The sequence below is a fragment of the Bactrocera tryoni genome, chromosome 4 (assembly GCF_016617805.1).
Source record: "Bactrocera tryoni isolate S06 chromosome 4, CSIRO_BtryS06_freeze2, whole genome shotgun sequence".
Classification (NCBI taxonomy): domain Eukaryota; kingdom Metazoa; phylum Arthropoda; class Insecta; order Diptera; family Tephritidae; genus Bactrocera; species Bactrocera tryoni.
Window position 1 is genome coordinate 40,839,770 of NC_052502.1, and position 18,835 is coordinate 40,858,604.

Here is an 18,835-nt window from a genome sequence, read left to right on the forward strand (position 1 = left end):
GAAAAGGCAAAACAAAATGGCGAGTTTTGAAGTAATACTGCCAGCTTAAAATATGTTTATTAAATAATTTTGCTTTTGTTTAAAAAGTATTATATTAAAACAATTATTTGTGTGTTTTATTGATATCTCATTTATTTCGATATAACATTTATAACCCTCTCAAAGTTATGTTAAAATTTGTAATATTTGTATTACATTACATCGATTGCGATCAGATGTTACATAAAAATAAACTAATTTCAATAACCTCCGAAAGATACATAAAATAAAAAATTTTTGCATATTTTTCAAAGAAAAAATGTTTGACAATAAAAATACCTATTGTTTTCAACGTAAAGTTTCTATGCTACAAACTTATAATGGATATTTTTCCTAGACAAAGTAATTTATAGCTTTATTATACTATATAGCTTTATTAAACATTTTTTTGATTTCATTATGTAACACACTGACAAAATTATTAAATTGTCATACAGGTATTTCAATTACAGAATCATGATTCACCCGGGAAAAAGTAACAGTTTACCATAAACTCTTTACGTAGTTCAAAAATTATTTATAATACATAATTGTCAAATTAAAAATACTTCTATACGTTTATAGGTCTTTCGTTGTTCCTAGTAGCTTTTTCTTTAACACAGCCAACGAGTTGCTGCAACAAAACTTTCTGTGTATGAACACAGTATTTGTAATTCTTTCTTGTCCTACCGTACTGTTATAATAAAAGTTTTTAATATTTTTCCCGTATGTTTTTACGGTATTCCCATACCCGTATGAGCTAAAAATATGTATCGTATAAAAAATTAAGAATTTATGTAGTATTTGAATCGAGTAATATAATACAAAAACAGCGGAAACGCGCTTTGTAAAATCAATGAACAGAGTAACTGGCGAACGTCTGGCAAGATTTTAGAAATAAACGAACAGCACTTGCCAAATCATTGCAATTTCACCTCAGTTGGAGATTATCAAGCAAATAGACATGACGAAAAGTAAATTTTTATTCAGTGTTGGAGCACTATTATTTCTAATTTCTATATTTAATTCGGGTACAGCCAATAAATTTGATGGAAGTAAGTGCACATTTACAAGTTTAAATCAACTTCAGTAATTTTTATCCACGCCATAATTCGAATAACTAATTAAAAGTGAAAATATTAAGATGTGTTGGTGTAAAATTAGGTGAATAAGGAAATGATGAAAGCAAAAAATAATATGATTGCATTAAACGCAAAATGACAATAAAAATACAAAAAGAATTAGACCTTTTTAAGGTTTGATGATTTGGTTTATTTGTGGTTGCGGAGATAGTGGGAAAATTCTATTTCTATAAAACACTAAAATAATAGAAATGACAGTTATTACAGAATGGCTTCCTAGTATACAAATTCACTTTTTCTTTGTAAATATGTTGACATAATTCGGAAATTAATATAATAACTATTTGTAAGAGTAGTGTTCTCAGTAGTTGTTTTTTTCTAATAATTCTTAGAATTAATGTGTGTAATTAATCTCGTGAATAGCTCTATGTGGTTTGGTTGCAATATTGAAAACAATCTATAAAATAAATAATCTAAATCCATTGATTATTTAAATAATAATAATATTTTATAGTCACATTTCATTGTTTTAGGCGCATTTTAATAACACATTACCATTTATAAAACAGGTGACGTTGCTGATTGTTTTCTGTCTCTTATTAACAATATTCTTTTCTTTGTTAATCAGTTTACATTTCTGCTTATAAGTATCATATGTATGTTCAGACATGAAACTGAACTCTGTATTTATTCCTTTATAATTGCACTGAATGATAAATAAGATAACAATACTGCGGGAAATTTTTGTTTTTAGACATATCAATGTGAAAAATATCAGGCATGAAACAATTTTTCTGTGAGAGTTTGGGAAACAGATTTCTTTGAACACATTACAATTTAAAGTTTAGGTTTGGTGATGGTTCAACAAAATTTAATAACAAAATTTTGAGAAATTTTAGATTTAATTGGGAAGCAATCCTAAAAGAATATACACTTGTATGTACATAGTATGCCTTAGCAATTACAAGGCATGGATACACGAATGCTTAAGTAGAAAATACTCTTACAGTTTATGCTCTATTTACCACAATATTCGTATGTATAGTATGTTAAAAAAAATGCATTACAGCAATATTGGTGCGAAATCAATTTGTAAATGTTGTGCCTAGTTCCTTAAATCTAAAATCGATCACTTGTTCTGACCAATGGATACAAAAGATACGCAACAATGCTCTGAATTTGACAATTTCCAGCATATTAAATCGGAACATTTTGAAATTAGAATATCAAGGTCTGGTTCCAAGATAAGATTTTTTTTAAAACTTATTAGAATTTCCAGGAATATAATTTCTTAACTTTTCTCATTAACTGACTGTTATCAGTATTGCAGAATGCGTGTGACAGATAAACAAACTAATCCAAGCAATATTTGCAAAAATAAAATTGTTTATAAATTCTTGAAAGTACTCGGCTCAATTCAGAGATTAAGCGTTATTTTTCTCATTTAAATTATTTCGTGACGCTGAGTCGTTTACTCTTTCTAAGTATATTTGTATCGCTTTGTTTAGCAAAAATATGTATGTATGTATGTACAATAATATTTTCTCTATTTGTTGGGCCTTTCCATTACTTTGGATCGGTTAACTCTGTAACAGTTGGTTTTTACTTCTAATATTCATTGAAAAAAAAAAAATTATTTTTGGACGAGAAAAGTATTTTATGGCTGCATGATTTTGTGTGATGAATCCAAAATTACATTTTTTGTTGCTACAACTCCTTTATACACTGGAGAATGGTGTATTGGTATTTAAAAATTAAAAAATATAATATCAAAATTTTGAATCCATACATTTGTAATTCGACCTCGTCTATACTTGCCATTCACATTAGCAAAAATTTGTAGAAAATTAAGCTTACGATTGTATTATATGAATTAATTGTAGTTCTGTTCGATCACCTTTATACAAAGGTCTATAATTCTGCACATATTTATGTTTTTACTTCTTCACTTACACTGACCCTCTCTTATGTAAAGATTAATCCTAATTTCTCTTTTAAATAATGTTATGTTGGTTATTACACTAAATTCTCATATTTCTAGTTTAGTTATTATAATAAAAAATATATAGTTATAATTATGTATGTAAATATGTGTACATATACAAATGTACATATGTACATACATACATATACATATGTATTTGTAATATTAACATATCTTAATATATAATATAAGTACAGCTGCGGTCAGTCAAATTCTTATTAGTCCGTAAACGTAGACGATAAACTGTTAAAAAATAATGCGATATCTTTAAAAAAAATATTTTATACCATAAAAGCCCTAACAGTAAGTAAAACAAATCACAAAAAACTCATTGGTTAACCAATTTCAAATAATTATAAATTTAGTATATCAAAAAAAATTTATCAGAAATTTCGCCGGCCAAAACTTAATAGTGTAGCAAATTGAATATTGTGTTTTTATGAATTTTGTCCAACTTTACTTGTATGCTTGGGATCGTTGTCCTGCTGGAACGTCCAAATTTTCCTTAATCCAATAAATGGATCCTACACTTTGCCGAGAAAAGCATGCCCAAACCATGATACTCGCACCTCTATGTTTTACCGCTTTTGTTGTATATTTCGGCTGGTATTCGGTATTGGGTGGACGTCTTACACATTGACGCGTCATTTTCCGCCATACTTAACAATCTTCGATTTGTCCGACCATAAAATGTTCCGCAATTTTGTCGAAGACCAATTTAGAAGTTCAAGTCGAAGTCTTTGTTCAACATGCGTTTTAGACAGTAACATTTTCCTTGGACTGTGGGCAGTCAGCTCGTGATCGCGCGAACGCTGGCGTACAGTTTCAATATTTACAGCTACATTAAAGGCATCTTTTCTTCTGTAGCAACCGCAAAAGAAAACTGATTTGAGTATCTGACAATGTCTTTTCTCTCTGACATTGCTGTGTTCCTTTCACGTTTTTTTTTACTACTGGGTTGGTACCTGATAGCGTTACGTATCATTGTGGTTGAGCAACCAATTAACACGACAGCCGGTTCTACGCACCGGAATTGACACGGATTTCATCTGACCAAGGACGGTTTTTTCGGCGATCTAACCCCGTTTGGATCGGTAAGTGTTAATTTGTGTTTGTTGTCACTGGTGCAATGCCTTGCATCAGGGTTGCTCCGTATCCTCCTGACTCGTGCTGGCATCAAGTCCAAGGCGGGCCCAGAGGAATTTTTCTGCTGCGTTTGTGCAAAAAGGCTCTATCCAAACTTCAACTCGGTCAGGTGTAATACATGCAATGGATGGAGCCATCTTAAGACCTGCTCAGGTCTTAAGACTCACAGGGAGAGGACCACGAGTTACGTGACCCCATGTTGCCTACGTAATACTGCGACACTAGCCTCTACGGCTGTGCAATCTGCACATAGTTCGCGCGCCGCGACGCCACTCACCAACAGACCACCTCCACTGTCCCCAGGAGCTCAAACAGGCAACATAGCTCCCACTCTGACTTAAAAAAAAAACACAACAACAACTACCTCTCCGACCTTACTCGTTTCCTCACTGCACGGAACCTCACACTTTCCCCCACCCAATCCACAGCGACCATTTTTACGAACTGGACGAAGGAGTATAGACTTGAACTTAATATTGCAGTCGATGGCGATGGGATTCCGACTGTCAATAACCCTAAGATTTTAGGTGTAACCTTTAATAGTCGATGCTCCTTCACGTCGTACAGTACAGTACGCCGACCGGACTTCGGACGCAACTGACTTTCGACAGGTACTGACCGCTATTCACAGTGGAGCCATCAACACCTTCACCGACTCCCTTCCCGTGAATGGCGTTCTTGGAGTCAAACCACCACCCATCGCAGACGAAGAGCTCGAGTTGCCGAGAGAAACGCGAGTGACCCTAGCGCAACTTCGTTCTGGATATTGTAGCAGGTTAAACTCCTACTTATCCAGAATAGACCCTGACATACCCAATGTATGTCCTGCATGTAACGAGTCTCCGCATGACACTGACCACCTCTTTGCATGCCCTGCAAACCCCACTCATCTAACACCCTTTTCTCTTTGGTCCGACCCCGTCGAAACAGCACGTTTCCTAGGCCTCCTGTTAGATGACGTCGACGACAACACAGATAACCCTTACCATCCTAACGGGGATTGAGAAACCGTTAAATCAACAACTACAACAGCAACCAATAATATTTTGGACTTCGACATAAGTTTTGCCCCCAGAAATCAATTTTTTTTCTCAAGGGGCGTTTCTCGGTCGTCCGATTCTTATTTTTCGACAATGCTAAATGAACATTAAAATTTTAACGTTAAAAATAAAAATTTCAAATAAATAAATGAGTGTTATTTTTAAGTTTTCATTAAAATTTTGGGAAAATTTTAGTTTTTCAAACATTTCATTTACGCACTACTAAGATTTTGGCGGACCGAAAACGCTTTGGAAGTAAAAAATCCCCCAATTGTAACAAAAACAACAAGGCAAGCGAAACAATTCGTTGCATGTTTTCATGTCGGCATCTGGAGCTAACGGATTTTAATGTACATTTCTAAAAAAAAGTATTATCGCGACTAAGAATTTGACCGCAACTGTATATGTACATATTTAGTGATATGGAGACTTCGTTGCAAAGTTATGTTTTTAATGCACTTAATATGTTTAGTATCAAATCTTGTTTATTTGCTCGAAATCAAACCACAATAGATATACAGTTATATTTTATATACGGAACTGATTACTTAGAATTTTTAATTAGGAAATAATTAAATTTAATCTCACAAATTTTAAATGGTATTAGACTGTTTATATCGCTATATTCATAGCGCCTGTAAGTGCTAATAAATCAAAATATTACTATTCTCAGTAAATACATGGCCGATGTGGACGAAATTTTTTGTATTCTCAAAAATAATATAACCGGGCTAAAATGAATGAAAAAAATTGATAAGATTTAATTGTGCTTTTATGAAGCATATACATAGTATTATATTTGAATATTGTTCGGGACTGAGGAAATCAGAGTGTATATGTGCAAATACAATTTGGTAGATCGGTATTTATTATATTTTTATTGAATAGATTGACTTTGTAATAACTATAGGCACCAAATTACTTTGGTGCACCGAATTAAAACAATCGTTTAAAAATCTCGCCTAGTGAAGCCTTAAATATTTCATACACCTGTAATCCTTAGAAATTGGGAGCCTATCTTAAGTATGGTTGCGCTTGAACTTACTACTTTCTTGTTTTTTATTTTTTTTTTTAGATAAATATCTACGATATTTTTATGTACAGTGTGCAAAATTCGGTTGAAATGGTAATGACTTTTGTGTAAATGTTTTCCGTTCTTAGATAACATATCGTTTTGCTATAGGTTATTAGGGTAGGGTTTGGGTTAATGTGGCTAGAGAGTTTTCTGTAAATTTTTCAAGAAACAAGTTTACGTTAAGGGTCAGTAGGGTAATCTGGCTTGTTTTATTGACATTTTTTTCATAGAAATTTGTATTCTACAATAGAACTTTTTTCACACATGATGGGGTATGAAACAAACTTTTGGAGTGTATAAACAAACTTTTCACTGGCGGACACGATTTCTCATGTTTGGATCATTTGAAACACAAAAACCCAATTTATTCTTAAAAAGTACGTGAATGGTTATCGTCCCTACTAGAATCATGAAAAAATGTTGATAAATAAAAAAATAATTAAGGTTTTTTTTTTTTAATTTTTCCCCATGCTTTTTACATAAATTTTGTCATAACATTGACAATAAATTATAAAAAACAAGAAAAAACGTTAACTTCGGTTGCACCGCAGCTAAATACCCTTCACAGGTGCATTTCTGTTAGTAACTATGTGTTCAGTTTGTATGGAAGCTATATGCTATAGTCAACCGATTTGATCAATTTCTTCGGATATTACATTGTTGCTTTAGGAAATAATATATACCAAATTTCGTGAATATATCTTGTCAAATGTGAAAGTTTTCCGTACAAGTATTTGATTCCGATCGTTCAGTTTGTATGGCAGCTATATGTTATAGTGGTTCGATATCGGCCGTTCCGACAAATGAGCAGCTTCTTGAAGAGAAAATGCCGTTTGCTAAATTTCAAAACGACATCTTAAAAACTGAGAGACTAGTTCGTATATATACAGACAGACCGACGGACAGACAGACCGACGGACAGACAGACGGACATTGCTAAATCGACTCAGCTCGACATACTGATCATTTATACATATATATACTTTATAGGGTCTCCGACGATTCCTTCTGGGTGTTACAAACTTCGTGACAAACTTATTGTACCCTGTTCAGGGTATAAATATAGGGACGATAGCCAGGCGTTTTGTGAACATTAAAAAAAAAATTAAGCAAATCGGCTGTGTAGTTCGACCGGAATAATGTCCGCCAGTTTAAAAAAGCGTGTGCTTGAGAAAAACGCGTTTAAAGTTTGAGGTGTGCACTCCGAGCGCTCCGAACGTCGAGCGAGATTATTATTTTTGGGCCTTTTTCTAAACATTCCAATGGTAAAGTGGGTTTCTACGTTAATTTTAAGGGTATAAGGGAACAGAAAAAAAATTGAAAAAGATTACCCTACTGACCCCTTAAGGCAATTATGTACCACGCCTTTTTCAATTCTGGGTTTCACAGTAGAAAGCAAAATATTGGCTTTCTTGGATACCCATGCAATTTCCTACTACATACCTATAGATACATATGTAAATATAATTATACAACTGTGTTCGAAATAATAGCAGTGGCATAACGAAGAATTGAAATGAAGTAAAAAAATCGCGTAATTGATTTTTATTATGGGTTATTATTATTGCATTTAATTTGCTCATATTCAAGCTTAAAAGAAATATGATTTCTTTAAAGAATAAGATAAAGTTCTTCTTTAAGTAAATAAAAAAGTTTGTAAATGAAAATTGAGGATTTTACATCAAAAATCAATTAATTCATTATAATAATATAAAATAAAGTTTAAACAATTAGTATTACGTCGAATGACCGTTGTTGGATAACACAGCTGCGCATCTCCTAGGCATGGCGCTTGCATTTCTCGTGAGGTATGGCCTTCCACGCCTTCTTCACAGTACTCCTTAATTGCTTCGTATTTGACGAAATATCTTTTCCTACAGCTTCTTTGATCTCTGCAAAGAGATTCTCAATTGGATTAAGGTCCGGTGACTGAGCTGGCCAATCCATAACCTCAACTCCATTTAGAGCAAACCAATTGTTTGCCAACCTGCTGATATGTATATTTGCGGTTGTTATCTTGTTGACAGACCCATTTCAACGGCATTTTCCATTCAGCGTGTGGTAGCATAGTCGACTCCATTATTTCAACCTACAATTTGCATTCCATGTTTTCTTTAATCCAAAATAACGGACCTGTACCATAGTAAAACAAGCACTCCCATACATTGATTTTGGCACTTCCATGTTTTAACGTCCGTGAAACATATTTAGGATTAAATGCAGGGTTTACTGGCCTTCGTACATACTATCGGCGTCCTTGGGAACCAAATAAAACAATTTTTGTTTCATCGGACCACAATATGTTCCGTCATTTTTTGACTGACCAATGCAGGTGCTGTTCAAGTCACTGCTTTTATTTCGAACACAGTTGTACATATATACAAAGAAACAAGAATAAATATAATACTACACATGCTTATACACATACTGTCGTTTCGTAACTGAAATCAATTGTTTCAATTAAGACTTGTATGTGGCACTTTACGCTTCCTGAGGTTAATCGATCTTTTGTGAATTCTTATAAGATATTAGATACGTCAGGAATATCATAACGTTTACTTTAAATTTTTTAAAAGGGGGTTTTTTTGCCAGTTTCTATATTATTTCTCTTGATGTCAATAAATATAAATATATATTGGAAGGTTTGTTATGACTGATTTGCGTTTACTACAAACTTGCGAATACCCAATTAACCATTTGAACCTATGAAGAATGTAAATTATATTCTTCTTTTAAATTACAACAAAAAATATATTTTTTATAGCCTTTAAGCTATTTTTAAATATTATTTATTTCGTGTAATCACTTACATATAATGGTGAATTAAAAGGTAATATTTACAATTGGCAATCTTGCATTTCATAGCACAAAGTGTGCTGAGCTTATCACTTAATGAAATATCAGAATATTGAAATGCGCTTATTCGAAACTTAAATAAACATCATATCTAATTAAGCCGCGAATAGAGCGCATGGTGTGGTCTGCAGTTGCAGATGCAGTTTATTGTTCATATTTGCCGTTAGGCAGCTGTGTCAGGTTTCAGGTTAACTTGTATATATGCACAAGCATAGTATTTTGGAACACCCTAACTCTGTGGCTACCCTGCAATAAAATATATTAGTCGTAAAACATTTTATTTATTTATTTATTATTTGTAAAATAATAATACAATTATTATTATACATTATACATAAGGAGTACTAGCTACAGAGGCTTTCAGATCTCGTAAAACATATTATGGTGGTTAGCATATAGAAATTCAGTATGCAAAATGAACTAAGTATTAGTGAATAGTTATATTTGATTTCAGTAATTTCTTATAAGGGAAGTCCATAATTGAATTGAAATTTCTCAATACGGATAGTCCTCATAACCGGACCGTTCCCATAACTGGACAAATTTCATGAACAGAACGTTTTCATTAATATTTTTATATAAAACCAATTACTATGACATGAGTGCGTTCCGATAACCGGACACGGACACTACTTTGGTAATATTTCGTTCAAATAATCTCTGATTTGTGATCTGTGTTGGGGTCGTCTGGGCTAACTCAACGGAAACTAATGGGATAAATGTCATGCCATCACTCCTGGCTAACATTGGCTCGTATTTAGCATTTTCAGTATAAATATAATTCTGAGTTACAGACACGTTTTTGTCACGCTCTCATATGTGGATAGACGCTTCTTTCTATTTTTTTTTCAACCTATAAGCGTCGTTATTCGCGGAGTTGCCCATAAGCCAGCAGCCCTAAGCGTCCTGCGTATTCCAGCATACTGAGCGAAGCTTTGATTAATTTCGGGAGCTGGACGTCGATTTTCTTTAATTTTTTTCACGATAACGGCTTTATCACGACTTTGAAGTTTTTCCGGCCTCCCTGATCGCTGCCCCAACTTCAGCGAATTCCTTTGCTTTCTGTGAATGATTGAAACGCTTCTATTAGTAAATTTTGATATCTCCGAAGATTGAATATTAATTTTTCCGAAGATTGAATATTAATTTTTTCTTTTGATATTTCATTTTCACAATTCAACATATTTTTCACAAGCAAAGACAAAATGACCGGATACCAAATACAAAATTTTTATTCACACAACATAAATTTCTACTGATTGCTTAGAACGTCAGCAATGATAACGTCACTTTTGCAAAATTTCGAGTTCGTAGCTGGGCGTAATCAGACCACTGCCACGTCCACAATTCGCCATTAGCCGAAAACATATAAAGTAACTAATATCAGGATTTTCGAACATACGGCAGACTTCAATTTATATGATTGGTTTTACACCTTGAAGTATTTCGCGTATAAAATGCTCGGTTGCTTTCGAACTTAGCCTTCCTTATTTGTTTAAAATAAGTTTTGATTTATATTATAAGTCAGAGTACAAAGTTTTTTTAAAGTAATAATAAAGTTTCCGAAATAAAATATTTTCGCATTAATTTTACTAAAAAAATATATTTTCCGAATATTTTTGTGAGGCACTATATTTAGTTACATATGTATCAACAGAAGCTAAAGATAATATCAGTTAAAGCGCCCATACACGAGCACACAAGTGCGTTCGATCGGTATGTGTGCGCTTGCGGTTTATCGTGTATGGGCTTGTTCGCGTACCGATCCATGTTCGCGAAATTGTTTGATTTTTTACGATCGGTGCGCGAACATGTTTATCGTGTATGGCGTTGTCGGCGCACAAAATCTCATTTCTCTCGTGTCGCCGAACAGTGAAGATCGCGGACAATGGCAAGAGTTAAGGGGAGAGCCTGCTTTCGAGGCTTCAAAAATCGATTTTTTGAGGATTTTTTTGGGAGGGAAACAAATTATTGATTCAAGCGAAATTTCTAGGCTTTATAGTTATATATTTGAACATCTTTCACAAATTTTTTGGATACGAAATCTTTGATATTCTGCCTTTGGGAAGCAATTACCCGATGCATCTCTCATGTACATTTTTCGGACGGCGGCCAGGATGCAGGTCGCAATTTCTATCGGAACCAAAAAATTCAAAGAGATTCATATTTTTTATTAATTTATCTTCTAGTTAAACTAAGAAAGTTCCAAAAAAAAGTGTAAAATTCAAAATTTTATTAAAAATTTAATAAGTAGAGGTTTTTGATCAAAAGAATTTTACTTTATGCTGTTTAAAAATATGTTAAAACTTGACTTTTCTTAATATTTTTTTTTAGTTTAAATATAAGATATTTTTATGTCAATGATAATAAACTTTGCCCTAATTCCATACGACGTTTAGTTTTTTTTTCTGTCCTGCCCGCCAATTAAGAATAATCGTAAAAATGAAAAACCGAGAAATCACGCCTCAAAGTTTTCGCTTTTTGCCTAAGCGCTCATATATACATACATAGTGTAAGAAAAATAAAAGTTGGAATAACTTATTAACGAAATTCCATGAAATAGATAAAAATGCTACATTAGAAATAAATTCCAAGAAATGTTCCGCTTGCCTGTCGCACATGTTAACTCTGTGAAGAACGGACGCAAAATGGATTTGTGTGTCGTGTATGGGCACTATTACCCTTATTAGTTATTACTAGTTTAATTTATTTACGTTTAAGCAGGGTTGCAAATCATACATTACAAAATAATTTAATTTCCATTTAAATACAAATTTTTTAATCACAATAATTAATTATAATTAAAAATATATTTATAATTTATTTATAATTAAAAATATATTTATATATATATGATTTATAGTTTAAAATTTTTAACTAAAAAACTCGCTACACTGTTTTCAAGTAAAATATGCGGCAATGGTCGATTTCTCACACAGTTCGGGTGTGAGTGCGAGACTGTGTAATTTATTGCTTAAAAACTTCTCTAAAAAGTGTGATCACCTAAATTTTTAGAAACATTTTAAAGTGCCTCTACAAGCAAAGAGTCTAATTTGTGTATTTACTCTGAATTTATTTCTAGTTTGTGACATTTTAAATTCCTTTTTAGGGCAGAACAAAAAACTCGGTTTATTACAAATCGGTTCTTCGAAACAATGGTCATTCCTTGCCTAAGCGTCGCTCCACTTTTCCGTTACGGATTTTTAGTCCAAAGGTCATTAAAGGTCCCTAGAAAGATAGAACGCATAAACAAGATTGTGTTTTGCTAGTTTCATGCTTCTCTTTCGGTTTTAAACGCTTCACGCATTTTCATACATATAAAGAGTATAGTGTTTAAGTAGGGTTTACATTATTTTTGAATATAGTGTATGTCGCCTTAGAAATAGTTGCCTATAAATATCTAAACGCATATTCGCGCAAAATATCGATTTTCTATTTGTTGCATATTATGAAAGTGATTTCGCGTCAACCGCGTACATTGACAATTGCAAATACATAAATGCATTGGTGGCCAGATAATTAGAAACCTTTTTTTCAGCAGTCGTTAGTGTTTTATTGTATTTAAAATTGATTTTCTAACACTTAAAAGGAAAAAAAGAGTAAAAATTGTTGTAAACATTCTATAAAAGTTATATTAACAATCAAAACTTGCAAAAGAAAATCGGTTTTAATTACTTGGCCAGCAGTATATGTTTTTGCTGCATACCAAGAAGCCATTTCAATTGTAGATAAAATGCATGCTCTTAGTCTTTACACTTAAGTATTTTAAATATAAACAAAATTTTTAAATAATAACAAAATAATAACAATTTACAATTTTAAGTATAGTTTAATTAATTGAAACAAACATTATTACTCCCTTCTTTAACCAGCTGAGCTGTACAGGGTGTCGCCGGAATCAAGTTCGCATTATGACGCACATATTGCTTTGGTGAAATTACGTGAGAAGCGCGACGCACCGACAATTTATGCTAAAAATCAGTATGAGAGTGTGCCACAGAATGCAAATGCGACGATCGGTGATGTCAAAAAACCAGTGGAAACCGCCGCACCATCGAATATATCATCGATTGTGGTGCCATATAAAGCAGCCGACATGCCCCTGCTAGGCGTAAACGGTACTGGCCAGCGGAAGGATGCAGGCTTACAGTTGTCACAGCCAAAGACTACGATTGTTTCCGCTTCCATTCAGCCAACGGTAGGTGCTGCGGCTGCCTTGCCAACGGTAGCTAAAAATTCCACATTATTGCAGGAATCTAAGGCCATTGATCTGCCGACTGAAACGCCAGAAGAAAAAGTTATAGATAACGTTGATGTGCCTGATAACGAAACTCTCAGTGAAATCCAAAAAACTAATTACACAGTCAATTCTACCAATGTAAGTAGTTTGCTTGCAAAACAACAGTAACAGCTTTGGATAATTAATTTCTTACATTCTTTCGATAGGACCACCACATCTACTATAACAGCTCCATTTATGTCGACCAGGCAGAAGCAGATCGAGTATGGGAATCTGTCAAGAACTCTACATTCAATTCCATGCTCTCGCAATCCCATCGTCGTGCTATGGTAAGATTAAAATTATTATAACTGATATAATAGCCAACGATGCGATCATTTTGCAGATGCCACGAAAAGGCTTTACTTATTCAACTATTATGATATTTTGATTTAATACTAACATATAGTCAATAAGATTTATCTGTATTAAGATGAAAATGTAATTTGCATTTCATATATAAATATCAAATGAAATGTTTTTTTATGTTATATATTTTGCTACTTAGACTGTCGAATTGAGCTTCGACTTCCCCTTTTATGGTCATCCCGTTCGAAATATTACGGTAGCGACTGGCGGCTTCCTCTACACTGGTGATTATGTGCACTCTTGGCTAGCGGCAACGCAGTATATTGCACCGTTAATGGCTAACTTCGACACAAGTTTATCAAATGAATCATTTGTTCGCACTAGGGATAACGGTATGTAATCAAATACACAATAGTAGACCACGACTGATTTAACTTTTCTTTTTGACGTTTAAGGCACTGCCTTCACTGTAATTTGGGAGAAAGTTTCGCTGCAAGACAAAAAAGACGTAGGAAAGTTCACCTTTAGCGCAACGCTCCATAAAAATGGCAATATTGTTTTCATTTACTACTATGTTCCAATCGATATTAATGCCATTCAAGACGATAAGCATCCCGTTAAAGTGGGTCTTTCTGACGCTTACATAATTGACAAGACCGTTTTCTGTAAGTAAACTATTTCGTAGGGACATATGTAATGTTCACTCAAGCAGACCATTAAAATATATTTTTTCACATTTAGACACACGCAGGAAAACTATTTATGAATATCATCGCATAAATTTGTCTAATAATGGCATATCGAATGCAACTATCATTTACTTACAAGCCCTTCCGACTTGCCTAGATTATAAAGACTGCGCAGCCTGCATAAATCACAAGACTTCATTTGATGTAAGTTTTAACTTCATATCCACTGGATCAAATTAAATTCTAAATTGTTTATGTCCAATTACTTTAAGTGCGCATGGTGTCCAACGCTAAATAGGTGTTCAACCGGCACAGATCGTAAAAAGCAAGAGTGGCAACATAAAGGTATAACCTGCTAAATGTGAATTGCTTTATAAATGCTTCCATTAAATTTATATTTTTTGTTTTGTTTTATATTGAAAAGGATGTGATCGTACTCAAATCGTTGATATATCTGCGTGCCCTGCCCTTGGTCAGAAAGGTAACAATGCAATGGACAGCGGCAACACTAATGCCAGTACGAACACTACTCCAACGAATGTGCCCACTGAAAATGTTAACAACAACCAACATGAAAGCAGCACGCACGTAAGTGACACGAATAGCGTAACGGTTACTCCAGTGCATGATGACAACCATGCGGCGAAAGTAACGAATGAAGCTTTGGAATCACACGCCGAGCCGAAAAGTATGGGGTTGGCTCTTGGTTTTTTGGTGCCCATCTGCCTAGTGCTAACAGTCGTGCTATGGGTGTTTTATGCGTACAGAAATCCACACACTAAAAGCGGTCAACTTCTTATTCAGGTACGTACGGCTTAACACATTTACGAAATCGATCCAAATAAATTAAACATTAGATACCTTTTTAATAGAAGGAAAAACTAATTGAATATAATTTAAAAATATATGTTGATTTTTATTTATATATGTACATACAGCAAAAAATATCAAAGTATGAATATTTTTGTTTAATAGTAATCTTCTACATATTGACTTACAATATATATTTATTTCATTTTATATTTACATGCAGTCAAAGCACTTGCATCAGGTTTGTACAAGTTTCCATTGTATCATTCACCACATAACGACAATTTTCATTTCTTGTTAAGCAAAGTAAACTGATTAGTTATGTGAGATCCCTTATCTTTATGTAATTGCATTAATTTTTGATTTCTTTTCATTTTGACATTAAGCATTTTTCTTATGAGAACATGTTTAGATTTTGTGCCTTGTCCGTAACAGTCGAATAGTCCTCTCATTATGGCTTGAACGCGTCCAAACAGCATATTCGATTATACGTTGTAAAAGAGGTCAGATGGTCTTTAAAATTGTTATACAGTTGAACTTCCCTAACCCGAATCACCCTAAGGAAATCTCACTGTACCCCTCAATGAAGTCTGTAATAGTAACATTTGAAGTTATAAATACGTGCGGCGTCTTCTACGAGACCAGCTGTTTGCAAAGTGGGATTTCCCCGAAAAAATGCGACTTAGAGGATCACGTAACAATTTATAATTTCGATTTATGGAAGGAAATTTTTATGCATTTTGACTTCTGAACGTTATTGTCAATTCAAGAGAACTTCGAGTTATGAAAGATTTCGCCTATTTTCGAACTAACTTAAAAATATTAATGTTGTACACCAAAATGGGGTCCTGAGCTATAGGATTTCACCTAATGGTTGGCGATGCCACGCCCATTATTCACATTTGACTCTGGCCCCTTTGAATTCCTTTGTGTCATATACCAACTTTCGTTGGTATAGCTACATTTTTTTTTTTTTGAGGTATGTACATTAAACTTATTAGGCGGCGGACCACTTTTCAAATATTTTCATACCACAAATGCCCCCCCATCTACGATTGGCAAAACTATTACACTCTGTACAACATGTTGCGAGATTATAAATATTCAGCTTAGTCATTAAAAATGTTGCTGTGGTGACAGATGTTTTCACACGATGTCTTTTCACTTTGGCACTAAAAAAGATTATTAAAATAAACTAATTTGTATGCATTATTTAATTATTATTTAATTAATCCATTTTACGCTGATGCATAAGCATTAATCATAATTACAAAGCCACTAATGTCTGTTGCTTACTTGCAACCCTATACTAAATATCAATTTCTTATCACGTTTCAGTACCGCCCAAGTCAATGGTCATGGAGACGTGGTGAGGCGCGTTACACAGCGGCAACGATTCATATGTAATGTATTTATAAATGTCCCACCCTTTTCTCAGCGTCATAGAATGCTTCAAAAGCATCTTCAAATGCTGCTGCATGTTTTGAGCAAGTTAGACATTTCGTTAATTAAGTTAAATTTTTATCTCTGTACTTTTATTAATAACTTTATGAAATCTATTGGTACTATAGTGAATGTATTCAGAAGAAAATATCGTTTATTTGTGTTTTATTGCATTGCACCGTGATCAACAATTTACTTTCCACTAAATCAGTTTCAACTTTAGAGGGAACACGCTTTAAAGATAACTAAAATGTAAAACACAGAAAAGTATATTTGAAAAGACAACTTCTGCTTACAAGCGTGACAACATATGAGGTAAATTACAACTAAGATGATGTTGCAGAGTATATATATATATTTCAATTCTAAAATCATTTCTACTGTAGGTAAATGCTTTCTGTACTGTCTGTTTTATTAAAATATATATATATAAATTTTACAAAGCGAACCTGCGCTAAATTGTATAAATAAACTTATTTTAATTCTCGTTCGTAGATTTGTAATGTTTGTTTAAATATTTTTAACCTTACTTTTAAACAATTTGTTTTTATTTAATTTTTTTGCATTATTGTGAATATATTTTAATAAAATTATCAACTCTTCTCTTATCTAACATTGGTTATGCACAGTTTTTAATATCAAGCAGATATGCCGTATTTTAAACATAATAATTTTTAAAACCACTACTATATAAGGAAAAAAAGAATGCGATAAATAAACAGTGTTAATGACTTAGGGTCAGCTTTCAGTGCAATTATAACAAAGCGTGTGTACAGTCATGACTGAAATCAATTTGTGACTCATGTTTTCAAGTTGCATTATGGAAGTATTTGCCTTTAGCAAAAAAAAAAAATGTTAAAAATAAAAACAAAGTGATTGCCTGCAGAAAGTATAAAAGCAGCATTGATTATACATTCAGAGAGAGTGATTAATGTGGCTGTTTCAAAGCTTTCTTGAATTCTTTGAAATACATTTAATTCAACAATTTAACTACAAATTTTATTTGGTGATGTGTAATAAAAATAATTTATAAGGTTCAAATTATATTTCGTAAATTCGGAGCACCGAAAGCAATGATCCGAAAATTAAAAATTTGGTCTCAATGGATTTTTTGGTCTGTAATATTCTTTATTTCCATACAATGATCCTTATTTTCATAAATTAAAAGTACTTCTGTAATGCAATTATGGAATTCGTAAGAGTGTTACAATAATTCTTCAGCTAATGGCGAAGTAAGACTAGCGACGGTTTTCGCAAGGAAAAGCAGGCAGATTTTTGTAGCGTATTCATCGCTTAGTGAAGACGAGTTATTTTATTTAATTTTCCCCATATTCTTAATATTATATTATTGCAATAAAAATAAATTATGAAAATTAGTAAAATGTCGTTAGTTGCCGAATAATTATGTGTATCCAAAAACAGTCATATCAAAAACATTTTGCCGTCAAATGGTTAACTATTGCATTTTTAAATGTGTGTGGTTTTGTGTCTAAAAGTAGAAATTCATGTAACGGTAAAAATGTTAACACACTTGATATCGGTTTTTATTGCCATGAAAGAAAACCAGATCTAAAATCATTTTGATCAAATAATTGCTCGTATGAGTGGTTTCTATAGACATTATTGTCCAACAATGCCACCATTAATGCGCCCACTGAGTAAAAAATTAAACTGAAATTCTAATATATCCCGAATACGAAAATAAATATTTTCACTAAAAGCAATTCGTCACTTAGTGTTAGCAAACAATATTTTGAAAAACAACAATGTATAGTATATAAAACACCACACACGCCTTATGTACGAGTATATTTGTATGTTATAGCTATTATGGAATATATGTGTATCAGCTTAAAACACCAGCAATTGAGAATCACTTTTTGTATGAAAAATTTAGCAGAAAACAACTTGTAAACTATACTATATACATAAATAGTTAAAAAAAAGTATTAGAAAGTAAATCATGTGTAAATTTTAAACTAATATCGAAATTTTTAAACCTACACATATATATTTTAATTGTAAGTCAATGATGGTTGCAAATATATTAAATAAATGAACGTAAATAAAGATAAAATGATTAGATATGGATAAAAAATAAAAC

At 32.9% G+C, this 18,835-nt stretch overlaps 1 protein-coding gene across 3 annotated transcripts; it reads left to right on the plus strand.

The window, feature by feature from the left end:
- Nucleotides 1–947: 947 nt before the first annotated feature.
- Nucleotides 948–18,514, plus strand: LOC120774128 (plexin domain-containing protein 2). Of its 3 annotated transcripts, XM_040103503.1 has the most exons (11): nucleotides 949–1,073; nucleotides 13,074–13,399; nucleotides 13,454–13,579; nucleotides 13,648–13,770; nucleotides 13,989–14,181; nucleotides 14,245–14,454; nucleotides 14,531–14,682; nucleotides 14,751–14,823; nucleotides 14,903–15,282; nucleotides 15,512–15,529; nucleotides 16,627–18,514. In XM_040103503.1, exons 1-11 carry the CDS (start codon nucleotides 983–985, stop codon nucleotides 16,693–16,695), a joined length of 1,761 nt encoding a protein of 586 aa, XP_039959437.1. In that variant the 5' UTR covers nucleotides 949–982; the 3' UTR covers nucleotides 16,696–18,514. The 3 variants fall into 3 exon arrangements, with proteins under 3 accessions (XP_039959435.1, XP_039959437.1, XP_039959436.1); XM_040103501.1 differs by having other exon boundaries at nucleotides 948–1,073; nucleotides 13,074–13,579; XM_040103502.1 differs by lacking the exon at nucleotides 15,512–15,529 and having other exon boundaries at nucleotides 13,074–13,579.
- The last annotated feature ends 321 nt before the right edge of the window (nucleotides 18,515–18,835 follow it).